The sequence below is a fragment of the Gossypium hirsutum genome, chromosome A07 (assembly GCF_007990345.1).
Source record: "Gossypium hirsutum isolate 1008001.06 chromosome A07, Gossypium_hirsutum_v2.1, whole genome shotgun sequence".
NCBI lineage: Eukaryota > Viridiplantae > Streptophyta > Magnoliopsida > Malvales > Malvaceae > Gossypium > Gossypium hirsutum.
The window spans coordinates 82,122,511-82,148,146 of NC_053430.1; the positions used below are offsets into that span (position 1 = coordinate 82,122,511).

Genomic DNA, 25,636 nt, shown 5'->3' on the forward strand with positions numbered 1-25,636 from the left:
TTTGATTGAAATTTAATAAATAAATATAACATATTTTAATAATTAGAATATGGATACAAAGGAAGTAATGTGAAAAGGAGTCTGTTTGGCTCAACAATGATTAGCTTCCATAGAAAATTTGACTCAAAACAAAGACATGTAGAAGAAGGGATGAGTGTAGTGGAAAGGTGATTGGGCTGGAAGAAAATGTTAGAAAGCTTGAGGTGAAGCCATTTGGTATATTTAGTTTATTTCAATTGAAGGGATTCGACACTTTAAAAGGAAATGTCTACATGATTCCTATTATCTTTTCAAATGCTTTGGAAATAATCCAATCTACTGAAGCATAAAAGTTAAGGTTGGGCCACCGCCCCACGCGCATCCCTGTTATTGGCTTTTTAGTGGATTTTAGGACCCTTTTTCTCCTCCACTTTTCCTTATGTCATTTATGAATCAATGATCCATGAGTGCATATTCTATCCCTTTCATGCAATCATTATGTGTCTTAACTTTTTTAATCTAACCAATCATATCCCGACATGTCATTATTCTGTCATTTCCTTGGAAAAATAAAAAAACATTTAATTAATAAGTTAAATTTTTGGAGACAATGTAATGAAACATATCAAAAACACGAATACTTAGTTTTTCCTTTTGTTTCTCCAATGGTTGAAGTTGTTAAACTGTTTGATGGATAGAGTATGTTGCTTTATTAACTTCCACCTCCAAATCAAAATGTGTACATGATTTAAAGCTTCTGGTGGAATAGTACTAAAACAGGAAAAAAGATTTATGCTTTTTTATTGGATCCAAAAAAGTGGAACTATATATATATTTATTATCAGATCAATGACCTTATATTTTTAGATAGAAATAAAATTCGAAAAAATTAAAATCAACCCATTATTTTGATTCAAAAACAAACAATACACTAAAAGCTTCTACATGATTCTTAAATTGGGTAAAGGTTATATGATTTTGGAGAGGAGGCATCATGTTGTTGGAGACTATACACATTTTGGGGGTTCCATTTTACAACTAGGATGAGACTTTACCCATTAAACATGTTCCAGTCTTTGAAATAATTAATGGGAACTTGCCGACAACTCTACCTGTATCAATTATTTTTGAACACTTCAATTTTTTGTAATAAATAAAATATATACTCGATTGAGTTATTTGTGTGACAGTTCAATGTTCAAATTTGTAGTAATTAAATAGGCGAAAGAAAAAGGAAAATGATAATGCTGCACTTGGAGATAATGTTTTTTTTTCTTAAGAATAAAAAGCTTTTTGGATGAATCAACAACATCTTAAGTGGCTTAATTCCCTTTTATTCTTTTAATTATCACTCACCTACATCATAAACAAACTAAAAAAAGACACTACAAAAAAGTAACATGTGATAACAACCAGATAAAAAATTGGATAATGTAACAAGTGTCGGTAGGGTTGGCTCCCCTAAAATGAAAAATTTTATGTTTGAACTTTTTAAATATTTTAAAATTTTAAATTATTAAAGATAAAATTATATTTTGCCCCCTAAAAATGATAAAAATTTGATTAAATCCTTTAAAAATTATAAAGATATAGACTATTCGAATGATGAAATTATATTTTTACTATTGTAAAAATTAAAATTTAATTTGGTCCCCTTATGTGTTCCATTCAAGAGTTCTTATGTGTTTCATATTCGAATGAACCTCGTAATCGTAAGAAAGTAGGTTTTTTAATGATGGGCCTAGCAAAAGAAAAATTAGGATAGGGCCCTACGGGATCCCCCCTCAAAATCGGATATGAGAGGTTCCTCTCATCCAACTCAAGTAGTTACACCAAATAAAGATAAAAGTAAAGGAGTTCTCGCTTTCAAATTCTAAAACCCCCAAAAAAGGTTTACTCTTTACTCAAGTTCCAAGAAACATTTCAGTGATTGGTTCTTCTTTTATTGATTTAGATTTTCTTAATTCTTTATTCAATTCAAATTTAGGGAATTTGATAACTTTTTTAATTTATTCACTAATTTTTTTAGTCCACATTAGTCCTTGAATTTAGTCATCTTTTATTCAAAATTAATTCTTAAACTTGGTTTACATTAAAGTGTGATTATATGGCACTCTAAGATTGTGCCGAATTATCACAAAAATTATTAAATTTATAAATAAATTATTAGTTTTTTAAAAATCCAAGTAATGGCATGGTACAATCTTAAAGTGACATGTCATCGTACATTAATAAAATCCAAATTTAAAAATCAAATTAAAAAAAGTTGTCAAGTTTCAATATTAATATAAACAAAAAAATTCAAAAATACTGTGAAATTTAAAAATTAATTATTACTTTATTCAATCATCCTGTTTAAGTATAACATCACAAAATAATTTATAATTTAAATGATAACATTTATGTTTAGTTTTATAAGTTATTTGACCAATACAACAAATAATTAATAAATTATTTTGTCATATGCTTATATTGCTATTTAAATTTTTAATTGAGTCAACTTCAATTCTTCAATTTGACTAAGAAAATTATAAAAATACCCTTTCATGTAAATCTAAATTATAATAGATTGATTCTTAAATTTGACAATATTTCTTACATTAGCCCCTAAATTTTCTTTTAAATCATATTAGCCCCTAAAGATAACAATTGTTACATAGATCAAACCCTACAACTAATGCGGCTAACTTTTTTTCATTTGTAGCAAAATCAACTAACTCTATAGTGACACGTGTATAAATAAATAAATTTTATATATCAATTAATTTAATAAAATAAAAAATATATAAAAAATAAAAAAATTATTTAAATTATTTTAAAAATCCAAAAAATAATTTCATTACCATTGTCTTCTAGCTCTTCTTGATCTTTTGACTCATCTCTTCATCACCCATCTAGAAACCTAGAAGCAATTCCCTCTAATTAACTACTCAATCATCTGATAAGATTCTTCAACCACCTTGATCTTGTTGTTGGGATTCTTCCTTTTCTTTAGTAATATTATCAGCTTTATTATCCATCATTCAAAGTTCAAATATATTATTGTTAAATAGTTTGTTATTCCTCTATGTATATATAGGTTGGTATTGTTTGACAAGTGAGATATGAATAAAAACCTTCTTCTCTAAATTACTTCTTGTTTCTCTCATTATATATGGTATCAGTTGCCTATCTCAAACAAGGTTAGGTTTTGATTCCAATGGCTATTGACAATTCCCTTTCCAACCCTCTTGACCCCAACAATCCCCTTACCGTAGTCACAATCCAGTTTTCTATCAAACTCAACTCCACCAATTATCTTTCCTGGAAAACCCAAATAGAATCCATCCTCATAGGCTATGATCTCTTCAAATTCATTGATGGCACACATCCTTGTCCACCAAAAATTATCACTACCAATAACAGAACCTCCATTAATCCGGCATATCAGACATGGCTACGACAAGACAAACTCTTGTTTGGTGCATTAGTTGGCACCATCTCCCAAAACCTTGTACCTCTAGTTTTACGATGCACAACCTCAACTGAAACTTGGACGGTCCTTGCCAACACTTATGCTCGTCCATCTCGTGGTCATATCAAAGAAATCAAAGATAATCTCAAAAACATTTCCAAAGGCTCCCAAACTATCACCGACTATATACAAGCTATTAAAATCAAAGCCGATCAGCTTGCTACTCTTGGTAAATCGTTAGATGCAGAGGATCTTATTGAAAAAGTCCTGGAAGAGCTTGATGACACCTTCCAACCAATTATCGATGCTGTCAATAGTCGCTATACTGCCATCAACTTTGATGAGTTGCATTAGAAACTAATCAACAGAGAGTTCACCTTACACAACTCATCCTCAAGTGTATCAGTCACCGCCTACTCAACTCAAACTCAATACTCTAATCAATTGTTCACCGATCTCCTACGCCATCTGCATCTAAATAGTACAATAGACCCATGCGTCCTTTTTTGGGAAAATGTTAGTGGTGCCAAACTCAAGGGCATGTTGTCACTCAGTGCTCTCTCTTTCGTCAATAGTTTCTGAATACAACCGCACCTCCACGTCAAATCAATTCATCTACATCTCGTACGCCTTCACCATGGCAACCTCAAGCTCATGTAGCTACCTTCAATTCCTCATCCTCTGATCCTTGGCTATTAGACAGTGGTGCTACATACCACATCACAACCGATCTCTAAAATTTGTCTGTTTACAATCCCTACACTGGCTCGGACGAAGTAATGATTGGTGATGGCTCTAGCGTCGCTATTACTCACTTTGGTTCTACCACTGTTCCCACTCTCTTTCATTCATTTACTTTATCTAATGTCCTCTGTGCTATTAATATGAAGCGTAATTTAATTTCTGTGTCTCAATTTTGCAAGTCGAACAATGCTTCTATTGAATTCTTACCTTCTTCTTTTCTTATCAAGGATTTACAGACCGGGGCAATTATTTTCCAAGGTCAACCTAAACATGGTGTCTATGAATGGCCCTTAAACTCCACCACGTTACTTGCTTTCTCTACAATAAAGACAACACCTCCTGTCTGGCATTACCAATTTGGTCACTCATCTTTTTCGACATTCAAGTACATGATTTCCTCTTTTCATTTAGATGTTAACACATCTTCTCTGTCAGATACATATTGTAATGCCTATCACTCTAATAAAAGTCACAAACTTCCTTTCTTCGCTTCCACCTTATTATCTTTATCCCCTCTTGAAATAGTTTTTACTGATGTATGAACCTCTCCAATACGCTCTGTCGATAAATTTAAATATTATATAATCTTTGTCGATCATTTCACCAAATACATATGGTTGTCTCCTTTAAGGCACAAGTCTGAGGCTCGTGATACTTTTATTCGTCTCAAATTCGTTGTCGAAAAGTTCTTCAACACTAAAATTAAAAGACTTTTGGTCATATGTCTTTTCTATAGCCGTTTATCTTATAAACCGTATGCCTACGCCCATCATTCACAATGACTCCCCATACTTCAAACTTTTCGGCACTCTTCTTAACTATAGCAAACTCCGAAGCTTTGGTTGCCTTTGTTATCCCTGGCTATGTCCCTATGCCTCTCACAAATTTGAGCCTAGATCGACCCCTTGTCTCTTTGTTGGTTACTCATCTTCTCAAAGTGCCTATCTCTACCTTGATACGTCTTCCCATTGCCTGTATACTTCTCGTCATGTTCGTTCTATTGAAACCGTCTTCCTTTTTACGCAAACTACTTTTACTCTCTCAAGAGCTACTCTTGTTACTATTTCTAAATGGTGCTCCTTGTCTATACCAACCATTACTTCATCCGCCTCAACATCTATCACTACCCCCGCCTCTAATATTCCATCTTCTTTTACCACTTCATCCAGTCCAAACCATCAGTCGTCCTCTCCGACTACTCTAGACCAAACCGTCTCACCAACCACTACACATACTCAACTTGAATTACGAACCCTCCCCACCTCCACTCAACCTGAATTACCAACCACCACTACCATACAGCCACCTTTACCCTCTCTCGGTATTATTACTTGTTCAAAACACAATATACGTAAACCCATTCAAAAGCTCAACCTTCATGCAAAACTCCACCACCCTACCCTTGAACCAACCACAGTTACTTAAGCCTTAAAAGACTTTCAGTGGAGGTGTGCTATGTTCGATGAATTTGATGCTCTTCTTCGAAACGGAACATGGGAGATTGTTCCATCATGCCCCACTCAAAATTTAGTAGGCTATAAATGGATATTACACACTAAATATCATTCTGATGGCTCACTTGACAGGTACAAAGCCCGTCTAGTCGCAAAAGGCTTCCATCAATGCCCGGGCGTCGATTTTACTGAAACTTTTAGTCCCGTTGTTAAAACAAACACGGTGCGCCTGGTACTTAGCCTTACTGTTAGTCATGGTTGGGCCCTTCATCGACTTGATGTCAATAACACTTTCCTCCAAGGTACCCTTTCAGAGGATGTTTTTATGACTCAGCCTCCGAGGTTCATCGACCGCGATAATCCTAATCATGTGTGCCGGCTTTGGAAAGCTATCTATGGTCTTAAACAAGTTCTGTGTGCTTGGTACCATGAATTACGATCATTCTTGCTATTTTTTTGAATTTATTAACTCTAGTGACAATGCCTCGCTGTTTGTCTTTCGTGGCCACAATACTGTAATTTATCTTTTTGTCTATGTTGATGATATCATTGTCACCGGCAATACCTCTTCAGCTATATCTTAATTTCTTCAGCACCTATTCGCTAGGTTTTCATTGAAGGATCTTAGTCACTTGCATTATTTTCTTGGTGTCGAAGTCATTCCCCATGTTGATGGTTTATTTCTTAGTTAGCGCAAATACATTACTGACCTTCTTTCCAGAGCTCAGATGACTGAAGCTAAATCGGTTTCAACACCTATGTCCTCCTCAGTGTCTCTTACATTACATTATGGTTTCCTATTAGCAGATGCAGCTGTGTATCGCACCATTGTTGGCAGCCTTCAGTATCTCTCGTTAACACGACCTGATATCTCATATGCTGTTAACAAGTTGTCGCAGTTCATGCATCAACCCACAACCGACCATTAGACTACTGTCAAACGACTATTACACTATCTCTGTGGTACCTTAGATCATTGCTTTTCCATCCATCGTCATTCGTCTCTTACCCTTCATGCTTTCTCTTATGCTGATTGGGCTGGTGGCAAAGATGGCTTTACCTCTACAAGTGCTTCTATTATCTATCTTGGTCGCAATCCCGTGTCTTGGAGCTCGAAGAAATAGAAAATGATTGCTCGGTCTTCTACCAAAGCTGAGTATCATTCCATGGCTAATACAGGTGCTGAGTTACGCTGGCTGTGCTCCCTTCTGTCTGAACTCGATGTCATCATACCACAACAGCCAGTGATATATTGCGACAATGTTAAAGCCACTCATCTCTGTTGCGCTAGACTACTACTTCATTCGTGAACAAGTACAAAGCGGTCGTTTTCACGTGTCTCATATTTCCACTGCTGACCAGCTTGCTGATGCTCTCACAAAACCGTTACCTCGCTGACAGTTCGTTAACATCGTCAACAAGATTGGCCTTACTTCAACATTGTTCATCTTGCGGAGGCAAGATAAGATTCTTCAACCGCCTTGATCTTGTTGTTGGGATTCTTCCTTTTCTTTAGTAATATTATCAACTTTATTATCCATCATTTAAAGTTCAAATATATTATTGTTAAATAGTTTGTTATTCCTTTATGTATATATAGGTTGGTATTCTTTGACAAGTGGGATATGAATAAAAACCTTCTTCTCTAAATTACTTCCTGTTTCTCTCATTCTATATCATCTCTTCACCAAATAGAAGTCAGTTTTGAGCCTAAAGTTTCAAAATCTTACCAACAACAATTTCATTCCCAAATGTTGCTAAACCAATGTTCAAATTTTTTTGTCTAAAAACATGTGAAGAATCCTAAAATAAAAAAGTATCATCATAAATGCCTCATAAAAAACCTAAAAAAATAAAGAAAATATATATTAAATTGAGGGAAATAAAAAAACCCAAAAAATTACCTTGTATATATTAAACAGAAATCCAGAAAATAATTTATAGATTTCTTTTTTAAACCCGCCTTTTTTGGGTTTCCCTTTTCTTTTTACAAAGCTCGGTTTCCATGAGCTTTCTTTTTGTCTAGAAGAAGAAAACCAAAGATTTGTAACACAAAAACAAAAAATCAGTAAAAATATTTTTTATATGTTTAAAAATAATTAAATATATAAATAAATAACACGTGTTATAATGATATTGATCCATATCACTAAAATTTTTAGAAAGTAGACGGGGTTAGCCTCAGGGACTAATGTAGGTAACTGTTGTCAACTTTAGGGACTAATATGATCCAAAATAAAGTCAAGTTCAAGGACCAATCAATATATTAAGTCGTTATATTATTGCAAGGGTGCTGTTATCTTTTTATTTTTTTATTAAAACCAATAAAAAAATTACATATAGTGATATTTGAACCTACACCATCAACATTTAAAAAAAAAATCTTTACTACTTCAATCAAAGCTTTATTTATTTATTTATTTTTATACATTTCAATGTTATTGCACAAACTATTTCACTTGTATTGTTTGTGTATCTTCACTTCTCTACTAATGTTAAGTCCTTTATTAGATTTGAAGTCACGAGTTAAGTAACACCAACTCATCTTTACTAACATTAGGTCCTTTATTAAATTTAATGTTACGAGTAAAGTTCGTGACACTAACTCAATTGATTAAATTACTATAACAATTTTGCATATTTTAAAATAAGCTTTATTTTGATATTTCTAATACATTTTAATACCGTTACTCAAATTATTTCACTCATGTCACCAACTCAAAATTGAATTTTTTTTTTAAAGTACTAAGTTATCACTAATTATTCAATTATTAAATAAATTTTTTATTACTCTATTTTTAATATTAAAATTTTCTTTCACCAGCATGATATAGCATTTTGATATTTTGATAACATATTAAATAATGCTTTTTAACATGATGATATTTTAATGTAATACAAATTAGAAAGTAATCGGAGTGCAATTAATATTTCTTAATCACTTATATTTACCTATTTAAATTTATTTTCACTCACAATTTAAATTATTTTTTTTAATTTCATAAATATTACATATATGTTAGGGTAAAGTACATAAATAGTCATTAAACTATTGCCCGTGTTCTAATTTGGTCACTGAATTTTATTTTTCTGATTTAGTCACTGAACTACTCAAGATCAAAATTTTTTGGTCATCGAATGTCAACAACCGTTTTAAATTTGACGGAAGTGCTGATGCAGACTTTCTTTATTGGTCTAATAACAAATTTAGCCGTCTAATGTTTACACATTCTATAAATTTGATCCTAAATATAAAAAATTCAATAAATTTAACCATTAATGTTTACAAAATTTTTCATTTTAGTTCAAATTCCAAAATTTTTAAAAAATTTAGTTTTTAACATTTACGAAATAACAAATTTTAATTTTTAAAAATTTTGTAAATTAAAAAAAAAACCAACACTTAAACCTCTATTTCTCCATTGTGCTCGCCTTTGTCAACTTATACTCCTAATAGTGTATGTCAGTAAAGTTGGCCAAGGGTTAAGCTATTCGCCAAAGCTTGAAAATCTACCCAGAATATGGAATAGCTTGGACAAATATACCAAACTCGAAAAATGAGTTTAAACAAAATTGTAAGCCTATTTTCTACTTGAGCTAAACTTGGATAGAATTTTTGAAACCCAAACTTAACTCAATCCAGCCCAGATGCATATAAAATATATTATAAATATTATACATTATATTATAAATTTTTAAATATATAAAATCCAACCCAAATCCAAAATATTTTTAATTTATAAGTCCAAACTTATCCTAAACAAAACCCAAAGCCGAACAACTCCTAAAAGTCTAAAAACCTCATTTCTAACCAAGAGCTGTTTTTCATAGTTTGCCGTCAAATTCCATAAGGCAGCTCTCTTCTCTGCCATTCTCCTTGGGGAATCCCCGACTTCCTCCCAGTGAAGTCCCGACTTCCTCCCAGTGAAGTCTATTGGAGGATTTTTAGGTGAAATCAGTAATTAAAATTAGAAAAAGAATAAACAAAGCAAGGCCTAGGTGTAGTTTCCCCCAACTAAAAGGATCCTTTCAATTTATGATGGGAGATGTCAGATATTGGACTGCAATAAGGCAAATGAAACAGAATTCCTATTTCTGATGTTTGTGCTACCAGAACCAGATATAAGGCATTCCCTTTTTCTGCTTTAGTAATTAATATAAGCTGTTCCTTTTCCTCCTAGATGCTGTTTTATGCTGTCAAATTACTTATTGTTGGGTGGGGCTGGGATAGGCCCGAATTACCCATATTTAAATAGGGCGGAGCTTGTACAAGATGCCAGGCCCATATTTCTGGTTGGGCCTAGGCAGAAAAAATGTTTAGAAACTCTTTGTTAAGACTCGGTCCAAACCCAACCCACAAACAGTTCTAGCTATTAGTAAAAAAAATTATTTGCCATCAAGTCAGGCAAAACTTTGATGACTCATCAGATCTGCCACTAGCTACACCTCCTCCATCTTCTTTGTCAACACGTCCATGATTGAATGAAAGATGGTGGCATTCAACCCACCATTTCCCATCATAGTTTGAATCATGCACAACGACTCCTTAATCATTTCGATTTTTTAGAGACGCACAATGAATAAATCAAACGTGTACTTGCACATGAGGCCTTTGTCTAAATGAAATAAAGTTTTGACCAAAGGGTCGAGGATCAAGAGAGAGGATTTTGTATTGATGTTGAAGCACCCATCTTTCACATGCTTGAGGAGGTAGCCTACCATTGCCATATGTTTGTTTCAGCCAGCTTTGTGAACTTGCATGTCATAGTCGGTTGATGTCAACTCGTCAGGTCAATTGGTCTGAGATAGAAAAGAAGCGCGTGAAGAAGAAGCGAAGGATAGATTGGGGATAAGGGGATTGGTTGTTTAGTTTTTGGAGAATCGACTTGTTATTACAAATAAAGGTTGAAGAAATAGAAGTTCGGGTGTTGTTTTTTTAATTTACAAAATTTTTAAAAATTAAAAATTTTCATTTTAGAAATGTTGAGAGCTAAATTTATTGAATTTTATAGAATTTAAACTAAAATGACAAATTTTGTAAACATTGAAGGTTAAATTTATTTTTTTTTATAGTTAGGATCAAATTGATAAAATGTGTAAACAATAATGGGCTAATTTATTATTGGATCAATAAAAAAAAGCCCAGATCAACACTACCATCAAATTTAAAACGGCTGTTAATGTTCAAAGACCAAAAAATTTGATTTCGAATAGATTAATGGTTAAATTGAAAAAATTAAAAGTTTAATGATCAAAATAGAACGCATGAGTAGTTTAGTGATCATTTCTGTACTTTACCCTATATGTTATTATTAATTTCAAACCATGTTTGATTGCTTATTGAACATTATTTTTAAAAACACAAGTTTGATAAAATTACTAATTTTAGTTAACTTGCTTAGTTGATAACAATCTTCAAGTTATGAAAAGTTATGAATTATGTCAACATTTGGCTTCTGAATTGTAATTTTTTTCACTTTAGCATTTAAAATTTTTTATTATCTCATTTTAATATTTAAAATATCATATTTTAGTCTAAAAGTTAAAAAATAACCTATAATAAAATGCGATATCCCCTTTATCAATGTCATTTGTTTTCATGGAATTAAAATCTTTTGAAATCTTGATAACGAGCTTTAAATCATGAAAACTAACAACATTGACAGGTTCTCCAAACAAAAAGGAAAATCCAACCATCTATGTGATTTGGAATAATTACAGTAAAAAAATGTTTTAGAATAATTACAGTAAAAATAATGTCATATCTCATCATTCAATTAGTTAATATGTCACATCAATAATTTATTGACGAATTAATTGAATTTTTAATGCTAGTAACTAATTCGAACAGTTACCTTAAATAGAGTAACTAAATTAAAAAAAAACCTTAGAATGATCAAAATAGAATAAACTCTATTTAGAGTAATCTTGAATATAATTTACCCTTAATTTTTTAATTCCACGTGGATGAATTTTTATAGATAACCAAATTGTGAGGTTAACTACTTAAAACTCGTGAAAGAGAGTGAAGGTCACATTTTATAATCGAATTTTTTGATAGCCTAAAAGAGGTTCTGCTGAAAGAACCAACCATACATAGGGCCCTGCAACCTGCATCCCTACCGAAAAGAAGTTCGATTTTCCAAACGACTTTAACTTTGAGACCAAAAATCAAAATATCTTTTGGAGAGAGATAAAGTTCAATTAATTCAGGAATTCGTATAAACTTATTAAATCGAATTAAAAAGACCAACTGAATCATATTTTATAAAATTTTAATATTTTATATAATTTTTTAAAAATTTTATGAACTTTTAATCAGACCAGTTCAACTGCAAGTCCGATTCTAAAAACATTGTTTTGAACCAAAACCCAGCTGGTCCAATTTAATACCCTATTCAAGAGTCACTGATTCTATCTTATTAGTGTGTAGAGCTAGGAAAAAATCCGAGGCAGTTGCATGTTTGCATTGCGATGCATATTTGGTTTTAGAGATTTGCACATGAATAACAAAAGGAGCCTAAAACAAAAGACTATTTAGAAACCCTAAAATCTCCCTATCCACCACAACTAGCATATCCTCGAAAACCATAGGGAGTGAAGTGTTTGGGAAATCCTGAGAGCAAAACAACATTATGAGCAACATTTGCAAGTCAACATGTAAACTTATATTAAAAATATAAACAGGAAGATTTGTGTTTCTGAACCTTACATTCAGTGTTAACCTAAAACAGATTCTAATGTGTTTGTGTGTCTTTGTCTACTCCAAATATCTTGCATCTGAACTTTACCAAAGAAGTAAAATTAAAGAATAAACTAAATGAAGGCAGAGCATACACAAGAAAACTGGAGGATCCACAACTTCCTACCTTACCTAGATAAATATATGGAAGTAATTGTCAAATAGACATTTCCTACTCTAAGAGAACATGAAAACTGGGGTTTGAGCTCTTCTGTCACTGGCTGATTGCATAATAGCTTTGCACAATTTTCTTTGTGCCACGATAAATATTGTGTTCTGGGGGTCAAATCTCTAATCAAAGTTCCGTTTTAATCTGTGTTTGCTCACTGTCCTCTTCGATGACATCCTCTACAAGACTAGAAGCGACAATAGTTCCACCGTTATATGCATCTACTAGCAGCTTTCCTATTTTTGATCTCCATTCCGAGCTGTCGCTCTCATTTTTTCTATCATGGACAACTCTGTCACAGTAATTGAGCATTGTTCCCAAGCCAGTATTTGGGACCCAACCATACTGCATTAACACCTTTGCCTCACCTTCACTCAAGTCTTCGCCAACCTGAACAAAAATTAAGACAAAAATACTCGAGTGAAACATATAACCATATCAACTGACATAGAGATGCAGTCAGTGCTGCTTAGAGATGCAGTCAGTGCTGCTTCCTTACTCTTCAAATTGCACACACGCAAAAAAAAAAAAAAAGAAAAAAAAAAAGAAAAACAAACTGTCAAACTGACTGTCAATTTCCATATCATGTTTAGCTACAATCTTAGAAAAGAGAAACCTAGAAAAAAAGGATGCCTGACATACTAGTCAATTTCCTGCAATCAAGCTTAGAAAGCTCTGTTCTAGAAAGAAGAAAAAAAGCAAGGCTAACGAAATTATAGCCCAATTATCCATGAAGAGTTATTTCTAGAAAACAAATGAATTACTGTCACACAACTGAACATCTAGTCAAGCATGTGAACTAATAAAACCCAAATCAATATTACCCTTTCTTTTCTATATTCCAAACTCATTTTTTTCTAATATAAATTAACAAGGAATGGAGGAACATTCTCTTGGTAGCATCCAAGGAACGCAAAGCCTTAAAAGAAATCTATGATTTTTTTCATCCAATCTAAAAGAAAATGTAAACCTAAAAGAACAAAGTACCTAATATTACTTTCAACATGAAAAAAGAAAATGGTGATACAACAGACAGCCTTCACAAAGAATCACAATTAGTTGTTGGTAGAATCTTAATTCTGAAAACCTCAAAAAGTGATCATATTTGTGATGATCTCAAGCTAGGAATTTCATATAGGCCTTTTCATAGTCTATTAAAATAAAAATTATGATAGGCTTCCTCCAGATCCTCTGAAAAAAAAGATTCTACGCACTAGAATAGATCAAGTAACAATGAAAAGGAAACAATTCAGTCTACATGCAGATTACTAAACCAATGCTTTAGAAAATAATAAAAGAAAGCCTACTCTTCGGGATTATGTACAATGATTAAACAAAGCCTTTCCCACATTTTCTCCTAAATTGGTGCCACCCCACCTTATTGGACATTTGTTTTTAATATTATCCTCTCTTATATACCTAAGTATTCTCATCTCAACTACATTCCCATCTTTTGTGCATGCTGTTACTTTGCAGCCTCAGAACTCAATGCCTTTTGGCATTGAACATTTTATCACCGTCATATAAAATTTTTCATTGAGTTTATAAGATCTTTGGCAGTCAAAAAGAACCCTAATACACTTTCTATTTCATCCAACATATTAGGATCCTATGTTGACATCTTCATCAATTTTACCATCCTTCTAATGTGTAACCAAGTTATTAAAACTCATCATTTTATGGTAAATCTTTATCTAAAATATAACAAAATAAGCAATCATACAATTTCTCCTTTTATAATGTTATAACTAGTCCCCTTTTCATAATTATGATAGTAAATTACAAACTGCTCTAAAAAAGGAGAAAAGTTTATAAAATGAATAACTCAATTTGCCAAGATCTCCAACTATTCTGACCAAAAAAAATAGAAACAATCTAAGATAAAATGAATGAATTATTACCGATAATGGTTTGTTCTCAATCAGCGTTATCCTGCCACACCTAGTAAGCTTCATGGCAGTCACCAATCTCATCACCTGCCAACCAACAGGTAAGGAATCTAACAGCTCAAAGAAGTATGTTGCATAACCATATTCTGGACGTTCAAGTACAATTCTGCAGTCAGGAAAACATAAAAATATTCATCAACCAAAATAATAAATAGCAATTGTAGACTTATAAACATAACTCATGATGCAGATTATTCACCTGTGGTGTCTTTTAAAGACAAATATAAATGATTGAAGATCCCGGCACCAACCCCATTCAACTGGCCATCTACGGAACTGCAGATAACGTGTCTGAAAGAGTAGGAAAAATAGAAAATGTTCAAAAATTATAATTAAATGAGCATTTAACAACTGAAAATGAAAAAGTTTACTATTAAACAGAGACTCAAGATATTGATGTTGAACGAAGCTTTTTACCTGCTCCACAAGTGAGAATAGGCAAGCCAAGCAATAACTAGGTTTTGAGCCCTTCGCACATCGTATAGAAGAAAACTTCAAAAAATGGCTGCGCTGAGAGAAAAGCTGTCCCAAACATCATAGAAAAGCTAAAATCAGAAGCCTTTTGGAAGGAAAAGCATTAAAAGCCAAAGTGGTAAAGAGAAGATCTCTTGAAAACTATAGAAATTTCAGTTCATTGATAATGAACATCCCTGCTCTATTTAATTAAAATGTGGTGCATGGAGTATTGTCCTTTCCATATTCAAAGAGAAAATGTTGTCAAAGGGTACAAGGGGCAATTTTGAGGCTAGACCCTTATATTGCCTTAAGCACAAGGCACTAGTCTGGGTGAAGTGAAGCTCTATATGCATGTCTTGTGTGGGTGTGTGTATAAAATACGCTTAAGATGTATAACCATGATAATAAAATGCTGTTCAGTTGACCTACAAAACATGCAAGTTTCTTGGTTGGCCAATATGAATGATTTCCTTTTGGTCCTCTATCTCTGTTGTTGAATACTCAAACATTTAGAACTAGAAAGTTTGATATTATCCCCTTTCTTACTATTAAAGGAAAATCTAATGAAAATGAAGTTAAAACTAAAAGAAATCAAAGAGAACTTCAATCAGGTGGCCTTTTCTTTATAATCATCGCCTTACAAAAGTTCAGGTGCATCAAGCTTGCACCTAATCAATTGTGCCTCACCCAAAAGAGTTTGAGATGTCTTTGTTGTCTAGTGCTAAGGCAGAAGGCGTAGGCGTGCCTAGGCACACACCTCGACAACACTAGAGAAACTATAGAAGAAATGCTTCCTAGATGCCCATTTTAGAGTTAAATGAAAACTACAAACTTCAAATTTCTTTAGAACTTAAGGTGTGCCTCTTAAACCTGAATAAACCATCGACAAAAAATAGATACATTTTCATCATATAATGTCTACATGCATGCATAAATATATGAAATAACAAAATAAGTTTACAACTTCCTATCCTGGACAATTCAAACTGATCCTACCAGATCACAATTATCAGTAGTAAAGACCGAAAAAGGAATTTGAACTGCACAAATCATTTCAGACCACTAAGAGTCATTTGGTTAAGGTTTTCTTCCAAACTAAAACCAAGTTGAACTTATGCCAGGAAGTGCAAAATAAAAAGTTCCTCCACGCGTCCAACTTTAATGCAGAATAAAATTCTCAAGCCTTATACCACTCAATTCATTATTAGCCATAAGCAGAAAAGGAGTGTCTTTCCATTTCAAATACAACTTAAAAGCATATTCAAATAGAATATTTCTTAGCAATGATTGGGAAAAAATACTATTAAATCTAAATTGATCAGTGAAAGTGAAAGTGATATAGACAAATAAACCGAAACTCAAAATCCAGAAAATATCAATAATACATCAATAGAGTCCCCTTGATTTATGATAACTTCACCTAAACCCTAATAAAATGCAAAATATGGATTGTAAAGATGGATTTAAACTGTGGGCACGGACGTGTTTTTAGTTGTATCGCATTAATCACAATTGCGGATATAATAGATGCTACTATGGTCAGTTGTGATAAACATCAACGGTAAATATCTGAAAAAGAGAGCTGAAATAACAAAAAAGAGGCCATAATGTCACAGTGCAGCACCTATTTAAATCTACCCTATAATTTAGAAAAGAAGTAAAATATTAGTTAACATGGAATAACCTATCACAATCAAACCCATAAAATGTAAAATTAAATCCTAAACAACTTAATCTCTTAACATGCATATCCAGAATTCTCCATCAGAACGTCTAGCTCCATTTTAAATCAACAGAAGTTCACTTTACTTGTTGGCTTATGTTGAATAAACCAAACATTAGCACTTAGTTTTTCAACTTTTTGCAAGTATCTTAAGAAATCAATCTATCAAACTGCGTTGAAGAAAGCATCAAAGTGCATGGACAAAAGACAACACAAAACAGCACAAAACAAGTGTAAAAGGCAACAGCAAATGAATTTTCAATCTCATATCCTTCAACCTTTGTCATCACAGCTTCAAGCTCTGAGAAGCTATCTTCGTTGAATGATTCATCTAAGGCATCGTAATTCTCTGACTCCCCGTAAAGCTTAATTTCATCAACTGACACACCTTGATCACGCAACACCTGCAACTGAAATATTTTAGAAACCAGAAGATGAAAATGCAGCCTTAGTACCTTCAAATAGGGGTAATATTGGATTGGTTTGGTCAGATTTTTTGGACTTTTCAAACCATCCATAATTCAGCTTGGTTCTTGGTTTTTCCATTTTCATTTTTCGTTTGGGATTTTCAGACTTATTTTGACAATATGAGCTTTGTTTTATGGCTTTTAAATATTATTTGGCAAAGTTTTAGTCTTTCTTATAAATATTTCTGAAAAACAATAATTTTCAAGTAAATAAAAAATAATCAATAACTTTTATATGGTTTTTTTTTTTGAAAAATATTTTTTATATAAAACTTTTAAGTTATTTTCACTATTTTAAATATAAAATATTGAATTTTTATATCATAAAAATAAAAAATAATTATAATTAAATAAAAATCAAATTCGGTTCGATTTCGGGTAACCAAAGTTTTTTAACTTGCATTCCATAAACTGTTCAAACACTTCAGTTTAGGTTGTTTTTACCAGCCAATTGATATTTCTACAGAAAACCAACCCTGCCATAAAGAAAGTATAATAAATACAGTACCTTGAGAAGTTCAGGTGCATCTTCTTCTAATGCTGTTACAACCGAATCCCTGCAAATTTTCACAAGCAAAGATCCTGAGGGACCAATTACTGAGACCAAAAGCTAAGAGTGTAAATAAAACAATGGCAGATCCTACGTGGCAGTCTTCTTTCTACTCCTTGGACGGCTTATCATTATAGGTTTGGCAGGTTCTGAAACAAAGAGGCTACATCCAAAGGCAGCAGGCTCACTTTGGCCCAAGCACCCAAAATTGTTGGAAAAGTTCAATTTAAAATCCTCAAATGGTGTAAGCAGCTTCATCCGATCTCGAAATAGCATATGGTCTATCCCATCAGAGATGTCCTCTTCACACTTTACTGATACCATGTTACCAAAAGTGCTCCTCTCTGGGTTTTGCAAGTTACTATAATCTAATGGTTCAACTTTCACTTTGACCGAAGTATTCAAAGCTGAACTGCATATATTTGTACTTGCAGGAACAGAATCATCTCCATCACGCAATGTAAACTCCATTGATGTTCTCTGAGAGGGACAAACTATGTTGCTATCTCCCATTCTTTGTCCTGACCTATCAGATTTAGTCCCTACACAACAACCAGGCAATAGTTAATGTTGTTACCTGTAACAGACAGCCCACGAAGAATATAAATCGATGTACCAGAGGAAGAAGTTCTTTGAAAATTAGAAGCACTTCTGTTAGGTATGTCATTATATTCAATTCCACTCAACCAGGATTTTCCATCAACATACTGAAGCTTTTCTTTGTTCCTCCAAGCAGAGTCTACCAAACTAGATGAATCATTTGCTGAAAAACCAGAAAGATTGGCAGCATTTCTTATAGGAATATCATTAAATTGATTTTGAGCTGTTAAACATTCTCCATTAATAGGCTGAAGCTCTTGTTTAATGCTCCTGGTAGAATTAGCTATAGTATCTTCTCTCAACCCCACAGGGATGCCCTGTGTACCATTAATTGACATAAAAAGTAGAAAATAGCAAAAATAAATACTTCAAAAAGGAGAAGGAAAATGCCTGAATTTGAGCATACATTACATTACTCAAACAGCAGGATCAACACATCGACCATTCCAGCTAAGAAACCAAAGTTCAGACCTCCAAAAATATAATTATCCCGGTGAACCATAAACAGTAGAGAAATGTCGACCCCCAAAAAAATACAGAAGCAACAAATCTTGCATTAAACATCTACTCAATCATTGTATAAAAGAGGTTAGGGGAATAAAGAAGAAAGTAAACAAGCAAATGATAAAAACCGAAAGTTTCCCTATAAACTGGTACTAGCCATGAATAAGAACTACCATGTAGTGAGCATGTCCAGAACTCTTTGAAGACAACAGAGGCTTTACTTCCAACATTAAAAAAACAAGAGATAATTTACCTCTAGAACAGGTTTTGCCGATTCCAGTTAGGCAAGAGAAGAGCAAGCAAGGAGGGAAAAAACTTTTTTTCCCGTTTAATCCTTGTCTTCATAGGAAGTGGATATGTAAAACAAATAAGTAAAAGACATAAAACTGAAAATGACATTTTCCCGTCAACATGGTGTATAACTAGTTAACTACTAGTGCATTCTTGCATGATCATACTTCCAAATTCAAAAATGGAAGACAAATTACCTTTACAGCTGGCTTTTCCAATTCCATAAATTTCCTGGAAAGTTATAAATAAGAACAGTGGCAAATTCAAAAAGTATAACATATTAACCCAAATTCTAACTTGGAATAAGCAATAATCACCAGCGAGAAGCACCTTTTTAGAAGCAATTTTCTTCTTTCTTTCAATACAATGTGGTCAAGTTCACCAAATGTAAAGTCACTGAGCTTTTTATCCATCATATTCACACCCGTAACACCAGTACTGGCAGAATTATTTGTATCCTCATTTGATAAACTCAACAGCATGTTATCAGCACAGACAACTTTTTCAATAGTAGAAAAATCTGAAGACAGAGGCACATCAAAATCGATCTTCTCCTGTTCAGAAGCATCAGATTGATTACCTTTCAGGTGGTCAGATTCACTTCCTTGGCTGTTACCATTTATAGGCAAATCTACATCTTGGCAAGAAGTTATAACACCAGTAGTAGCAGAACTATTTGCATCTTCTTTTGATAAACTAGGCAGCATTTTATCAGCGCAGTCAACATTGATAACACCAGGAACATTTGACGGCACTGGATTTGGTGGCAGAAAGACACCGGCATTAATTTGCAAGCTGGAAGCATCAGCATTAGCTTCAGTACCTGTCAGCTCATCTGCTTGATGTCTTTCACTGTTGACATTTATAGGCAAACCTACATCATGGCAAGAAGAGGCCTGCTGAGAATCTTGAGAAAATGCAGCAGAATCTAATGGATCTTTGTTAGTTGCAACTTCAATAGCACCAGAAGTAACTTTGTAATTAGGACTATCTTTTGCCAAATGCTGATCCACCTGATCTCGGGCAGAGCAAGGAGGGAGAGAGAGAGGGCGCATGTCAATCTCCAATATATATAACATGGGGAAAAAAAAAAAGAAACACGCAAACAAGAGAGTCAAAAGAGCATGATAGCCTTTTTCTCTGACCAGAAATAACTAATTTAAAAGTCAGATAAATGACAATACTTATAGTTTTATTTCATTTTTCATCCAACTAATAGTCAAGTTCATTTCAACTGCTGAAGATGAAAGCTCAAGCTTACTTACACCAAGATGTTCCAAGCAAATTCACTCTAGCTCAACAGATGTATTTCACCTCACATGATAAGCCATTAGATTAACTAAACTGAACAGCCAGAGAAAATAGAACTTTAATTAAAAAAGAAACCAGATGAACTAAGAAGTTCCATTTTCCAGTTACCCTTTGGGCTTCATTGTGCTCCATACTAAGTTATGAAACAATGTCAATGGGAAAAGGCAATTATGATACAAAGGTAGATCTGTTCCCTTCTTACCAACCTACTAATAACTCAAGGGAACAAGGGAGGAGTGAGAAAATAAAGAAACAGAGAAGAAAAATAGATTACGTACGTAATTTCAGATCCTAGATCAATGGATTAACTAAGGAGCAATTTTAAGTTACAATCACAAACCCCAGGCCCTAGGCTTTAGGGAATTGAGTAAAAAGATATATATATACCTGCAGACACTAAATAAAAGAGAACAAATATGCATGCCTCTCTATGGATCCTACCCCTCTTCTTATGTTTTAACCAAAATGAACTCATGCCACTCACCTCCGAAGTTCAAGAGCAATATCATAAGTAATAACAATAACATGTCTGCTCCCAGAACCTTGAAAGAATTCAAGCTTTGATGGGCATACAAGTGTGAGAACAGTAATTTTCCCAAGATAAACAATTGCTAGGAAAAAGAAAATTGTCCAATAACCACAAAAAAGACAAAATCATCTGAAGCCACATTCTTATTCACTCTGTCATTCCCATTTGTTTTCATTAACTAAGCATACATCACAATCTCCCACTGCTTCAAACTTTATCACAAATAGAAGTAACGACTAACTCAGTATTACAGTCATAAACTCTAAAATCCCATTTTTATGCAGCCAAAGATAAAGCCAATATGAACAATGCAACACAAAAACTAATAATTCAATGAAATAAAATAATAATTTAAACAATCACCAGGCAACTGGAGGTTTCGACTAGATTTTCGAACGGGACGGTGGGAGAAAGTAACAATTTTCGCCTTGTTGATAAAGGAACATGTTCAAGCAACTCGTCAAATTCACCTTCCGGAAGGCAAAGACTTAGACAAGCCATGGATTTCTGTTTCGGTACATCAAAAATCTAAAAGAAAAAAGATGAGAAATTAACTATCGCATTAAAAGGAAAACAAAAGCTTTAATTCTTGGCTTCCATAATTTCAGGTTCTAAAAGGGAAACAAAAAAGAAATAAATAAAATGGCGGTGAGTGTTGAAACATGAAAGTTTGATTGGCAGGGGAAGAGGGAGAGGAGGGATAAAGTTGTAGTGTAAAAATAATATGGAGTTCATGGGTCGCCCAGGTTTAAAACATCCTATTAAATCATTATCGGAAATTAATAATTAATTAACCCATTATACTTGGTTAATAAATCAAAAATTATTTCGTCTTCTAATCTAAAATAGCAACTAATTGAGCTTATAAAGCTGATACTCTAATTTCAATTCAGCCACCCAATTTTTAAAAAATAAAAAATAAAGTATTTTAACCATTTTTCTTTTAAGATGCAAAGGAAAGATGACGGCCCCAATCTAAAACCCTAGCTGAGTTGGACAGTAAAAGAAAAAAAAAATCAAAGAAAAAGAAGAGAATGAGAAAAGAAAAAGAAGAAGAGGAAAAGGAGGAGAAGAAGAGAAAAAAAAATTCTAGAATGGTTTAGCAGCAGAATAAGGTTGTGGATCTCAACAACGGCTGTGGAACAAGCTTCACAAGAAACAGTTCTAGTGCCAAGAATAGTCAAGAGCTTTTCTTTGTTGTATCCGGCCAAATGCACCATCTCATCTCATTTTAAGTTATCTCTATTTTTTCTTTTTCTTCTTCTTCTTGTCACAGTTGAGTTCAAACTGATGGTCCTTGCATTTTGGAGGTTGGGCTGGTAATAAAAAAAGGTAGCTCATTGTGACATTTTTCACAAATAGTTGGGTTGCAATATTTGTTTCTAGTTTTGGCGGCATAAGATTGGAAGCTATGGTTTGGTGACATAACAATGGCGGCCACGAAGGCATAGATTGGAAGTTGTGGCTTGGGATTTGGTATGGCAGAATCTGGACGGGGAGAGATTGAAAGGTAGAGAATGAGACAAAAGAGATTGATGGTAGAGTGAAGCAAATAACCATATTTGAAAACAAAGATTGTTAGGATGGAGAAGAAGAAGTATAAACATATTGGGTCATTTATGCAAAAAGTAAAAATATTGGGTCATTTATTAAAAAATGGAAAAGGAAAGACGGAAAAAAATAGTCATTCAACTTTGCCTTGTCCAACATGGCAAGTTAACTAGCGACATCAGCTATCCCGTTAAGCCTATGACAGATAATGTTAATGGGTAAATAATTTGTCACTTTTCAATAATGTTAGTGACTGATTTATTATTTTTTAAAATTTGAGTGACTGAATTGAAATCAAAGTGATTATTTTGTCAATTACATCAAAGTTGAGGTGATTGTTGATGTAATTTACCTTAATTCTTTTAGTCAATAAATTAATCTTTCAAATTTAACTTTTTCATAAAAGATGACGAATTTAAGACTAAAGGGTAAAAAAAGCCGTTAGTAAAAAATCAATTGAGCCTTTATGAAAAATGTACACCTAATTAAGCCCTCTATGATTCAAAAAAAAAAATCAATTGGCTCCTTTCACTAACAAAAATCGTTAGTTAACTGGATTAACCATTAACTGTGATGACATGGCTGACTAAAGCCACCAAAACTGCCATATGGCAGTATGTTGACATGGCGTGTTGACATAACAACCACGTAAGCAAAAACTAAAAAAATACTTTTTTGTTTTTGATGATGTGGCATGCTAGGTCAGCATGCAACATCAGCGTATTAGCATGTGACAATTTCTAGTAGCTTTCATTAATCATGTTATTACTATTAATGGTCAAATCAGACAATTAACGATTTTATTAATAGAAGGAGCTAATTGATTTTTTTTTAAATCATGAAGGACTCAATTGAATGTACTTTTTTTCATATAGGCTCAATTAATTTTTTTTATCGAGCGCTTTTTTAACTCTTTAACCAAAAATTAAAAATAGTTCTTAAGATAATGAAAAAAATCTTAAAAACTTAAAAAGAAAAATCAATCAATAAATTTAATAAAAAAAATCAAACATATCGTTTCTTAACTTATATTGCTCAAATATCTTTATACAAGTGATTACTCATAAAAAAAAAAGCTAAAAAAAAAATTATTGTGGATGTAACTCAAATCTAAAAATAAAACATGTTCTCAAAATACAAATATAAAAAAAAATTATAAAAGTTATAATTGTTAGCAAAATTTGAATGAAACGATTAGGATCAAACATCTTACCTGAAAATTACAGCAATTACACGACCTGAAGTTATAATATTTTTAGATATAATGGAAAAAACCTCCCCCTACTTCAATAAAATTTTCATTATTGTACATGCAATTTTAATTTATTTAATGTGGCACTTGAACTTTTATTCTATCTATCAATCTAGTACATTTCTCTAATAGCGTAAAATACTGATAAAAGTTGCCATGTGGATCAATCATATACTAAAACCTGTCATTATTTTACTTTAAACCAATTAAACCATTCTCTTAAAAGCAAAAAAAAAATCTCTAATAAAATAAAGTTTTACGCAAAATTTTTTTTTTGGCCAAACAACATTTTCAGCTTTCACTCAAAAAGAAAAAAACCTCGAGCAACTACAAAAGTTTCAACTAAATTTGTTGCAATTATTGTAACAATTTGATTTTCAATGAGATTAGAAAGATTTAATTTTAAGCCCGAATTTATTAAATTGAGTTGGTTATAAATTAGAATTGACTAATTACGAGTCAAATACAAAATTGTAGGGTTAAATTATTAAGTGGAATTAAATTAAATCGATTGTTAATTATAGTAAATGGGCTAAATTGCAAGTGTCATCACTAATGAGTTACAATTGAATAAATGTTGGAGGACTTAATTAGCAATTAAGTCAAGGACCTTGATGCAATAAACCATTATTATGACTTGATTAATGACCATTATTTTCAACTAAATTAAGTAATGTTAAATCTTAGCCATTAAATAAGGTGGAGCAAGTGGTTTATTAAACATGATTAAGTTACTGTTATATATATAGCATTTGAGTGGGAGAGTATGATACCTTACACCTGACCCAGTCACCAGGCTCGAATGAGTGACATCACATTAGATTGTCGAAGCAACTTATGTCAAACATACTCATTATTATATAAATAAATCACACTAAAACATATTAATCATGGTATAAATAATTAGGGAATTAATCAGGGTTTAATATGAGATTAGGGTTTGAATCCAAACTCTTTTTGTCAAATTTTAACAATATGTGTTGAGATTGGAAACTTTATGTCTCAAGAAGCTTCATTTTAAACTTGGAAATTTTGCTTCGATGATAGCATGTCTCGAGAAAAGGCTCTTCAAGTCTTGAGACTTGGTATCGAGATAGATCTCCCATGTCTTCTTATTTTTAGCTTCTATGTTTGGATGTCTCGAGACAAGAGGTTTTTGTCTTGAGACCCAGAACAAGGTAAATTTGAAACCCAAAACAAAATAGTCACGAGTTGACTTCTGAGCTGAGCTATCGAGTTAGATGTTTAAAAACCTTTGATCTACTATATTACTCGATTTAGACCTACGCACAAAAACAAACATAATTGTACGTTGAGTAAACTATACTTAGTGGTGCTAACATATTTTGAATTTAATTATAAACATAATAAAATTGAAAAAACGAACTAAGTATCAAGATTAAACATATTAATCAGTAACCATTTCAATATCATCATCATTAATATGTATACTATTATATACCGATAATCCTTTACAAGATTCATAATCATTTATCATTCAATCATGTTCATACGAACAATTTGCTTGCTTACAAATAACATTGTTTCAATGTAGCCTAAGGTATTTTCATTTATTTTTACCATATCAATTTCATATATCATAGTGTCATTATTATTACATTTCAATAATACAAGTGTGCAACATATAATTTCACATTTTAATCTATATTAAAAAAATCAAACTCAAAGATGGATACTTGGATCAATCCACCAACACGCCAGTATATGCATTGAAGTGTTAATTGAGCATAAATGCACCAACCTCACCAACCACTCTAGAATACACTTGGTCCCTTAGGGTATTTGAGCTGGTGATACGTTCTCGACCCCTAGGGTATTAGAATCTATCACAGTATATACACATATAGTGCTAAATCTCTCACCTATGAAAATGGACCTTATGACATGCCA

The 25,636-nt window shown here is 32.7% G+C and overlaps 1 protein-coding gene across 3 annotated transcripts; it reads right to left on the bottom strand.

The window, feature by feature from the left end:
* Positions 1-12,276: 12,276 nt before the first annotated feature.
* LOC107952818 (uncharacterized) lies at positions 12,277-21,652 on the bottom strand. Of its 3 annotated transcripts, XM_016888010.2 has the most exons (12): positions 21,286-21,652; positions 20,047-20,095; positions 19,413-19,956; positions 19,280-19,313; positions 18,304-18,604; positions 17,782-18,229; positions 17,646-17,694; positions 16,949-17,080; positions 14,909-15,013; positions 14,691-14,782; positions 14,444-14,597; positions 12,277-12,932 (listed from the first exon to the last, which is right to left on the bottom strand). In XM_016888010.2, exons 1-12 carry the CDS (start codon positions 21,421-21,423, stop codon positions 12,669-12,671), a joined length of 2,310 nt encoding a protein of 769 aa, XP_016743499.1. In that variant the 5' UTR covers positions 21,424-21,652; the 3' UTR covers positions 12,277-12,668. The 3 variants fall into 3 exon arrangements, with proteins under 3 accessions (XP_016743499.1, XP_016743498.1, XP_016743497.1); XM_016888009.2 differs by having other exon boundaries at positions 16,949-17,074; positions 19,413-20,095; XM_016888008.2 differs by having other exon boundaries at positions 19,413-20,095.
* Between the last annotated feature and the right edge of the window lie 3,984 nt (positions 21,653-25,636).

Coding starts and splice junctions, on each gene's coding strand:
- LOC107952818 (XM_016888008.2), bottom strand. CDS start 21,423: ATGGCTTGTCTAAGTCTTTGCCTTCCGGAAGGTGAATTTGACGAGTTG. Junction 20,096..21,285: donor TCGAAACCTCCAGTTGCCTG/GTGATTGTTTAA, acceptor GCCCGAGATCAG/GTGGATCAGCATTTGGCAAA. Junction 17,081..17,645: donor ATGCACCTGAACTTCTCAAG/GTACTGTATTTA, acceptor AAAATATTTCAG/TTGCAGGTGTTGCGTGATCA.